This window comes from Centrocercus urophasianus, unplaced genomic scaffold (assembly GCF_019232065.1).
Source record: "Centrocercus urophasianus isolate 14NV4802_14NV808 unplaced genomic scaffold, USGS_Curo_1.0 seq_1301, whole genome shotgun sequence".
NCBI lineage: Eukaryota > Metazoa > Chordata > Aves > Galliformes > Phasianidae > Centrocercus > Centrocercus urophasianus.
The window spans coordinates 1-9,577 of NW_024884478.1; the positions used below are offsets into that span (position 1 = coordinate 1).

At 59.2% G+C, this 9,577-nt stretch overlaps 1 protein-coding gene across 1 annotated transcript; it reads right to left on the reverse strand.

Moving 5' to 3' along the window:
* Positions 1 to 154: 154 nt before the first annotated feature.
* On the reverse strand, positions 155 to 9,242 carry PYGL (glycogen phosphorylase L). Its single transcript, XM_042812925.1, has 20 exons — positions 8,965 to 9,242; positions 7,453 to 7,554; positions 6,545 to 6,623; positions 6,336 to 6,439; positions 6,057 to 6,188; positions 5,610 to 5,721; positions 5,449 to 5,531; positions 5,188 to 5,331; positions 4,969 to 5,061; positions 4,250 to 4,396; positions 3,529 to 3,692; positions 3,340 to 3,454; positions 2,846 to 2,947; positions 2,589 to 2,736; positions 2,453 to 2,511; positions 2,225 to 2,366; positions 1,929 to 2,136; positions 1,721 to 1,855; positions 909 to 975; positions 155 to 792 (listed from the first exon to the last, which is right to left on the reverse strand). Exons 1-20 carry the CDS (start codon positions 9,205 to 9,207, stop codon positions 598 to 600), a joined length of 2,574 nt encoding a protein of 857 aa, XP_042668859.1. The 5' UTR covers positions 9,208 to 9,242; the 3' UTR covers positions 155 to 597.
* Positions 9,243 to 9,577: the final 335 nt, after the last annotated feature.

Consider the following 9,577-nt stretch of genomic DNA (forward strand, 5'->3'; position numbering starts at 1 on the left):
CCCATCCCATCCCATCCCATCCCATCCCATCCCATGGCATTCACTGGCATCAATTTGCTGAGCCCCCATCACTGCTCCAAGCCCATCAGCACTGCAGTGACACATGGGGTGACGCAGGGAGAGCCCCCATGGGATATGAAATGAGCGGCAGGGATGAGTGACACAGCGTGAGGTTTATTGCATCTCGTTGCAGAGACTTCTTGAACATGAAGTGACTCCAGCTGCTGCCCGCAGCGCCCATAAGCACTGCCCCTGCCCTGCACTGGGACCCCACCATGGCACTGACCCTACTGCTGCTGTATGTAATAAACACTGAGACCCACGCTCGTCCTCCCACTGCTGCGGGGCGCTCGGGGGATGGAGATACAGCTGCAGGGACAGAGGGGTGAAGCAGGGACTAGGAGCAGAGTGAAGGTGCACTGCAAATACCCCATCCCCTGCACGTTCAGCAATCAGCTTTGCAGCGAGCAAGCCCAGTTCCTCATTCCATCTCCAGCAACCCCAACTCCTCCTCTGCGCAGCACTTTTAGTTTGAGCCCCTACCGCAAGCAATGGGTCGGAATGGTTTCGCTTTCAGCTCCGTGCTCCTCCCCTGCCCTATGCCCTTGCTGCAGTGCCGTTGGGGGTCCTGTCCTCAGCCCCCTCCCGTGGTTCGTTGGGCGGTGGGATCTTCAGGTCGGAGGGCTCCACGTGCCAGATGTCCCGCGCGTACTCCTTGATGGTGCGGTCGCTGGAGAATTTGCCTGCAGCTGCGATGTTCCTGATGACCATCTTGGTCCAGGCTTTGGAGTTCTGCGAGAGAAAGGGGATGATGGAGGGAGGGCTGTATCTATGGGTGCCCATCCGCACGGCCCGGTGCTGTTCTGGGGTCCCACAGCAGACCCCCTCCTGTCCCCTCTCGCACTCACCAGGTACAGCTCGCTGACTTTCTCCTGGCATTTGACATAAGCCTCGTAATCTGCAAAGACTTTAAACCTGAGGCAGCAAAGAAAGGAGGAGTTAGGGAGAGCAGGGTGAGAGCATGGAGGGATGGGACGCTCGAATGGATGCTTCAGATAAATCAACCTTCCCTAGCCTATACTGAATCACAGCCTGCTACAAAAGCCCTTGAGATACCTGAAAGCATCCATCATCTGGCAAAGGCTGGTCTGGTATGAAATGTGGAGGCTGGCGGCCCTGCCTGTGGTGGGGGTTTGGAGCTTCATGACCCTTGAGGTCCCTTCCAACCCAAGCCCTTCTGTGATTCTATGAAGGTCTGTGCACCTGAATGCATTCCAGCCTTAATGCAGGTTTAATGCAGCCCAGCTGAAGGGCTGAGCACAGAGAGACTTTTGTGCCAGGGGTACAAAAAATTGCTTTTCCCTGTACACAGGAGCTGGGGCAGGAAATGGGATACTATCAGGCAGTGGGTGTAGGGCTGCTCTGCATGGATATATGGTTTCCTTTAGGATGTGAGTTAATGGCTGCAAGGGGAAGGTTTGGGTTGGATATTAGGAATGATTTCTTCTCTGAAAGAGTGGTTGGGCACTAGCACAGCTGCCCAGGTGTGGTGAGGTCACCATCCCTGGGGGTGCTGCAGAGCTGTGGAGATGTGGCACTGAGGGACGTGGGCAGTGGGGGCGGGGGGTGCTTGGGAATCTCAGTAGTCTTTTCCAACCTGAATGACTGTGATATGGAGCTGGAGCCTAGGGATGGGTGGCATCCCAGCCATGAACCTCACCGGTCATGATGGAAAAGCATGTCAACCACATCCCTGAAGAGGTCTGGCTCATCCGAGGAGAAGAAGCCACTCCGGATCTGGTCAACAGCCTGCTTCAGCTCGGGGAGCCGGTCATAGTACTGCTGGGCATCGTAGCTGGGGGGCAGAGAGCATGAGCCCATGCCAACCCCAATGCCCACCGTCTCCCCACCACGTCCTCCTTACTCACCCATCCTTGTCCAGCTCCGCCACATCCTCCACCCTCATCCCAAAGATGAAGAGGTTTTCCTCTCCGGCCTCCTCGGCCATCTCCACGTTGGCTCCATCCATGGTGCCGATGGTCAGAGCCCCATTCAGCATGAACTTCATGTTCCCCGTGCCCGATGCCTCGGTGCCCGCCGTGGAGATCTGCTCCGACAGGTCGGTGGCAGGGATCACTGCCAACAGAGCACACAGCAAGAGGCTCGCCAAGGCCGTGCTGAAGGACGCAGGCCAACAGCACTGGTGTTCCCCTATAGGACGTACCCTTCTCTGCCAGGGAGACCCTGTAGTTCTCCAGGAAGATGACTTTCAGCTTGCTCCCCACAACGGGGTCGTTGTTGACCACCTGGGCCACGGCGTTGATGAGCTTGATGATCATTTTGGCCATGTGGTACCCCGGGGCAGCCTAGGAGCAGAGCCATAGTGGGTTAACTGGAGCGCTGGGGACTCCCTTGTAGGGCATTCCGAGGGCTTCCCCCAAACACAGCTTACCTTGCCTCCAATGATCACCGTCCTAGGAACAAAGAGCTTCACAGGGTCCCTCTTGATGCCTGGAGGAGAGGGCAGCACCAACGTCAGCTGTGTGCCATCTCCCACCCACCCCCTGCCCATCCCCGCGGGGCCTTACGGTTGTACATGGTGATGATGTGCAGGCAGTTCATCAGCTGCCGCTTGTACTCGTGGATCCTCTTCACGTGCACGTCAAACATGGAGGAGGGGTTGATCTTCACCCCATACTCCTTCTCCAGGTGCAGTGCGAACTTCACCTTGTTCTCCTGGCCGAGGGCAGGGCGGGCGTCAGCCCTGCACCCCCCCCCAAATCCACCCCCTCCAAATCCATTCCCCCTTATCCAAATCCGCGCTCCCCTTGTCAGCATTCCTCACCTGCTTCACTTTGGCAACTTCCCTGATGAACAGGTCGTCATCTACAAACTCGTGCAGCTTTGCCAGCTGGCTCAGGTCGCGCACGTAGTCCTCCCCTATTTTCTGTGAGAGGAGCACAGCCACGTGCTGACCGCAAAGCACCGATGGACTGCGGCCACGGGGGAGTTCAGAGAATGGGTTGCATTGGAAGGGACCTCAAATAAGTACGTGCTGCTGACTCACAGCCAGCTCAGGCCTGGAACTCAATGATCACAGAATCCTAGAATGGCCTGGGTTGCACAGGAGCACAGTGCTCATCCAGTCCCAACCCCCTGCTGTGTGCAGGTCGCCAACCAGCAACCCAGGCTGCCCAGAGCCACATCCAGCCTGGCCTTGAATGCCTGCAGGGATGGGGCATCCACAGCCTCGATCCTCGAGGTCCCTTCCAACCCAAGCTGTTCTGTGTCTCTACGATGACCCCCAAGGCTGGGAGCCACGTGCAGAGCCACCCATACCTCTGCAATGAGCTCAGCCAGCCCTGGGTTGCAGAGCAGCAGCCAGCGCCGTGGGGTGATGCCATTGGTCTTGTTCTGGAACTTGTCCGGCTCCAGATCTGCAAAGTCCCTGAAGCTGCAATGGCAAGGAGGGGGCAACGTCAGCTCTGTGCCTGGGGGGATTCCCCACTGCATCCCACCCACCCTTACACTTCAGACTTGACGATCTCAGAGTGGATCTTGGCCACTCCGTTGACAGCATGGGAGCCGACGATGCAGAGGTGAGCCATGTTGATCCTCTTGGTGCCTCCCTCCTCTATCAGGGACATCCTCCGCAGCCGGTCCACATCGTTGGGGAAGAGAGACGCGATGTGCTGTGGGGGGTGGCCAGGAGGGGGTGAGCAGCCAAGCCAACAGACCAGCACCCAAGGAGGGGACCACAGTAACATCCTCAATGCGTTTGGTGCCAGCCAGAGCAATGGCTTTTAGAGGGTGATGGTGTGAACCTTCTCTATGGGGTTCAAGCCATCCTCATCCTTTTCCAGGATGAATTTAGAGTTCAAGGAGCAAAGAAATGTCAACTTGACAGTCCCTGAAGCATTTTAAGTATTTTAAACAGCCACCAACAGTGGATAGCAATACAGAATGCTGTGGCTGGCAGGGATCTCTGGGTCCCTCTGGCCGAGCTCCTGCTCCAGCATGGACACCCAGAACTGATCCTCAGCCCCATGAAGGTCTCCAGGGAGAACCCACAACCTGTCTGGGTAACTCTACAGCAACAAGAAGGGCTTTGCATTGCCTCACCCAGTTCATGGTTACCAGCCTCCCCAAAGAGCTGCAGAACCACCCAGCCACCAACCACACACACAGCACGGTTTGTCCCCATCCCCACAGTGAGACCCCCATCACCCAGAGCCCCCAACCCCCTCACGTCCAGGTGCCTCTGGTTGATCTCATAGATGATTTCCAGGTGCCTGGGGAGCAGCTTCTCCACCAGGTCCACCGGCCAGCGCTCCAGGGCTTCGGGCAGCACAGTGTGGTTTGTGTAGGCAAACGTCTGCTTTGTGATGTCCCAGGCCTACAAGCAGGAGAGTGGCATCAGGGGCAGCTTCAGGGCACCCAGCTGAGTGTGAGCACCCACATGTGTTCCTACACCCAGAACCATGGCCCCAGCATGGCTTGGGTGGGCAGCACAGGCTCATCCCTCCCCAGTGCCTGCTGGAGATTTTCCAACAGTGGAAATGCTCCCGAGCTGCTTGTTGAACCCCACCTGCTCCCATGCGCTGCTTAATTAGAATCATAGAATCACTGAGGTTGGAAAAGCACTTCAAGATCCCCCAGCCCACCCCACCGTGCCCTCATCTCTCAGTGCCACATCCCATAGCTCAGGAACACCTCCAGGGACGGTGACCCCACCACTCCATGGGCAGCTGTGCCACTGCAGCACTGCTCTTCTGGAGAAGAAATGTTTCCCCACTATCCAACCTGACCCTCCCCAGCACAACCTAGGACCATACTCTTGTCCTATCATCCTATTAATGACTGCTGATGGGTGTATGACCCTTATACACAAGGAAGAGGTGCAGCACCCATTGCCCACACTACAGTTGGCCGCCCTGCAACACAGAAAGCTGAGCCACATCCCCTGACCTTGCTCCAGGGCAGTTTCTCAATATCCACAAAAATCCTCATCAGCTCAGGGATGGCCATGGCAGGGTGCGTGTCGTTCAGCTGGATGGCGACCTGCGGGGACACGGTGGCACCCATCACCCACATCAGCCCGGTGGCTGAGTTCACCAAACGGCACACAGCAACGGGGAGGTGGATTGCTGGGCTGGAGGCATGGGGTGGAGCAGCCCTGCTTCGTACCTGGTCAGGGAAGGAGTCAAACACGGTGCGGACGCTTTCTGTGCTCCCGAATTTGGACGCTTTGAAGCGGCGGATGATGTCCTGCAGGGTGGCAGCCACAACAAAGTATTCCTGCTTCAGGCGCAGCTCCTTCCCCTCGAAGAACTGCCGGTGAGAGGAGTGAGATGGACACCGGGCACACAGGGAATGGCTCATGTGGCATCACACGGCATGGCAGCCCTGTGCCACTCATCATGGGCACAGCGAGAATGCCTGACTTACGTTGTCATTGGGATAGAGGACGCGGGAGATGTTCTCAGCCAGGTTCCTGTCCAGCACGGCCTGGATGTAGTCCCCAACGTTAACTGTAGAGGTGCAGAGGGGTACGGTCAGAGTGGCCTGGCTGTCCCCAACCCACCCAACCCCCATTGGCCCCCACTCACAGTCCCGCAGGTTGAAGTCGTTGGGTGCCCGAGCCGACCACAGGCGCATGGTGTTGACGGTGTTGTTCATGTACCCGGGCACAGGGGTGTCGTAGGGCAGTGCCAGCACCACCTGGGGCATTGGTGAGGCTGGGCAGACTGCAGGCACCCTGTCCCCACGTCCCCACATCCCCACGCCCTGCTGGAACCCTCCCACCCCAACCACCAGAGCTGCATCCACCCTTGCAATGGTGACAGGCTTGGGGATGCTCTTGGACCCCCAAAAGGTTCCCCAGGGTCCCCAGAGCCCCGGCTGCAGGGACACCCCAGCTCTGCCTGAGGCCAGAAGCCCTCAGGAGATGGACAGATGCCTTCAGGTGCCAGCAGCAGCTGGATGTAGGCTGTCACTCTGAGTGCAGCAGGACACAAGCCACCTGGGGGCCCTGCGTGCCGGCTGTGCCCCCGTACCTGGGTGTCCACCCACTTGGTGCCACTGGCAGTGTGCTCCACACGGCCATAGAAGTGCACGGGCAGCATGTACTCGGGCCGGGCCTTCTCCCAGGGGTTGCCATGCCGCAGCCAGTCATCAGCTTCCTCCACCTGCACGGGGGAGTCATGGAGTCACAGCATGGTTGGGTTGGAAGAGACCTCACAGCACTCCCAGTCCCATCCCAGCTATGGGCTGGCTGCCTCTCAGCAGCTCAGGCTGCCCCAGGCCCCACGTGCAGCCTGGGGTTCCCACCATACCTGCCACCCATTGCGGATCTTCTGGTTGAAGATGCCATACTCGTAGCGGATGCCATAGCCGTAGGCTGCCAGCCCCAGCGTTGCCATCGAGTCGAGGAAGCAGGCTGCCAAGGATAGAAGACAGCAAGGAGCAGGGAGCCCCGGGGCACGGGTCCCCACATGGGATGTGCCCTCACCCTGGGAGCAACACCATTTGGGGGTTCTCTCACCTGCAAGCCGGCCAAGCCCACCATTACCAAGCCCAGCATCCTCCTCGATCTCCTCCAGCTCTTCTATGTCCAACCCCAGCTGAGGACAAGGAGGAGGCAGTGGGACTGAGCGCCCACCCTGCACCCCTCACCCAGTGAGGGTGCTGCCCTCACTGCTGGGACATGGGGACATGAGGGAGGAGGGCAGTCCCTGTGCTGTGTGCATCCCCAGTGCTGTGGGTCACTATGAGGGACACCCACATCCTTCCCCTCGTTGTGGACAAGCTTACAGGTGGCACCACCCTACAAAAGGGACAAGCAGAGATGTGGCTACAGCACCCCTACAAACACATCTCCAGCTTTCAGCCCACAGTGCTGTCAAGGAAGAAGTTTTGCTTATGCAAAGCTCCCAGGGCAGCTCAGGAGGAACTCAGCTGAGCCACCAGCTCCCACTTCTCCAAAAAACCCACAACCAACGTGTTTGCCCACGTTCTCCCCATCCCAAAGCTCCCCAGCCGGTCCTGCAGCACCAGCCCCTCTCTGCATTGCACTGAACTGCCCCAAACACCACTACGCACATTCAAACCAATGCATATGAAGCCAAACATTTTATTGCATCACAGCAATGCTGCACAGCTGTGCAATCACCATGCAACACCCAAACCTCTTCCTATAGCTGCCTGCCCCTGGCCGGGCTGTTGCCCTCACTGTGCTTACAGCTTTAGAAAAGCCCCACAGATAAATCGCCCTCCCTTTGAATGTCATTTGCTTGAAAGCTGCTCCTGCTGTTGTGCAACCACTCCAGCTGAGCAGTGGCTGCCCTGCACGGGGCAAAGGGGTGGGAGGAGAGAAAAGCAAGCAAACAAACAAAGCCCTCCATCAGCCCAAGTGTCACCCCAGGGCCACGAGGCCCAGAGCTCAGTGCTCACCTGGTACACAGCCTCATCGCAGGCGTTCTGCAGCCCCAGGTTGATCATGGTGTTCTGCAGTGTCCGGCCCATGTAGAACTCCAGGGAGAGGTAATAGATCCTCTGCAGGAGGAAGGCTTAGTGCTCAGCCAACCCCATGGGCTGCTGCTCCCAAAGCAGAGCTCCAATGGGAAACCCCACCTCCCAGCACGCTTTGGAGTGGGGATTTTAGGACCTGGAGGAGATCCACTGCTCTCACCCCATTTTGGCCCCTATGTTATTTTTGAGGAGGGCACAGAGGGTTTGTTTGGATGGGAAGGTCACACAGAGTCACAGAACGGCCCGGGTTGGAAGGGACCTCAAGGATCACGAAGCTCCAACCCCCCTGTGCCATGCAGGGCCACCAACCTCCCCATTTCACAGCAGCCCAGGCTGCCCAGGGCCCCATCCAACCTGGCCTTCAACACCTCCAGGGATGGACGGGGCATCACAGCCTCTCTGGGCAGCTGTTCCAGCACCTCACCACTCTCACAGCACACAACTTCCCCTGACATCCAACCTCCATCTGTCCTCCCTCAACTTCACACCATTTCCCCTTGTCCCGCTGTTATCTCCCCTTTCCAAGAGTTGAGTCACCTCGGTACAAAGTTTAAATTTAAAGAGGACCCATTTCCTAATGTTGCTCAGCATCACCAAGTGGCAAAGCAGAACTGGGCGCATCCCATTTCCCTGTGTGCTGCCATCCCATGGGCTTGGCCGTGGGAGCACTGCTTGTAGGGCTGTGGACCCACCAGGTGTGTGATGCAGCAGGGCACCAAGAGCAGTGGCTCTGTGAGCTGCCCATCCTGCGGCGTCAGCAGCGATGGGTTTAGGGAGGACTGGGGCTGCAGAAGTGCTGACTGCACACACCATGGGATGCAATGGGATCAGTGCTGGGCGGGTGGCATCTGGGGGGGGGGGCCCCCCCCCGCATTTGGAGCCCTGCGGCAGAGTTGCACCGAGCAGCGGGCTTCCAGCTTCCACTAATAGATAAATTGGGATAAATTGGAGCCGACAGTGCCGTGCGGGTGCCAGGAGGGGATTAGAGCTTAATCCCCAGCAGAGCCCGGTGCAAACCCCCCAACACGGCTCGCCCTCGGTCCCGAGCGGTGCAGAACGAGCTCTGCAGCAGCCTTTCAGCTCCATTTGCTCCGCGAACCCCATCCTCCCTCCACGGGAACGTTCCCCGAGGCGCTCCCACGGCCGGGCCGGGCCAACAACATCACCGCTCCCCCGCAGGACGATGCCACTCCCATAGGGGACAGCAACGCCATTCCCATACGGGACAGCGCCATTCCCATAGGGGAACAACACCGCCGTTCCCATGCTCGGAACCAAAGCGCTCTGTTTGTTTTGCAAAGCAAAGGGCAGCGGCCTCGCCCGCTAAAGTCCACCCGGGACATTTTGCAAAGCTGAGCGGCGCAGCCCCACGGAGGAGGAACGCAGCGCCCCGAGCCCAGCCGTGCCCCACAGCCCGGCTCCCCCCGCACCCACCTTGGGGTCCCTCTCGTAGTAGTATTGCTGCGTGCGGATCCATCGCCCCACCAGGTGGTCCCGCACGGTGTGGGCCAACGCGAAGTAGTAGTCGCGGGGGGTGGCCACGTTGCGATCCTTAACCAACGTGAAATGCAGGTGCCGGTTGAAGCCCCGCTTCAGCTCGGCCACGTTCTCGGCTCCCACGATGCCGCGGATGCTGATCTGCTTCCGTCGCTCCTGGTCCGACAGCGGCCGAGACATCGCTGCGGGGAACGGAGCGCCGACGGCCGCGGGGTTCCGCTTCGGTCCGGGCTGGCACCGCCCTGGGGCTGAGCTCCGCCACGGGCCGGGCCGCCCCCGAGGGAGGGGACAGCGGGAGGAGCGGGGCCCGGGGAGGGGAGGGCCGGGCAGGCTGTGCTGCTCTCCTCTGCCCGAGCCCCGTTGCTCCCTCTGCCTCCCCCCGCACCCCTTTTCCATGCATCTCCTCTGCACCCCTACGCCTGGGACTCCCCCACAACCCCATCTCCTGCAACCTCCACCAAAGACCCCGTTTCCCCGTACCCGCAATCACAGAACGGCCCGGCTTGGAAGGGACCTCAAGGATCACGAAGCTCCAACCCCCCTGTGCCAT

Coding starts and splice junctions, on each gene's coding strand:
- PYGL (XM_042812925.1), bottom strand. CDS start 9,207: ATGTCTCGGCCGCTGTCGGACCAGGAGCGACGGAAGCAGATCAGCATC. Junction 6,624..7,452: donor GCGATGAGGCTGTGTACCAG/GTGAGCACTGAG, acceptor CCTTGTCCTCAG/CTGGGGTTGGACATAGAAGA. Junction 6,440..6,544: donor TGGGCTTGGCCGGCTTGCAG/GTGAGAGAACCC, acceptor TATCCTTGGCAG/CCTGCTTCCTCGACTCGATG.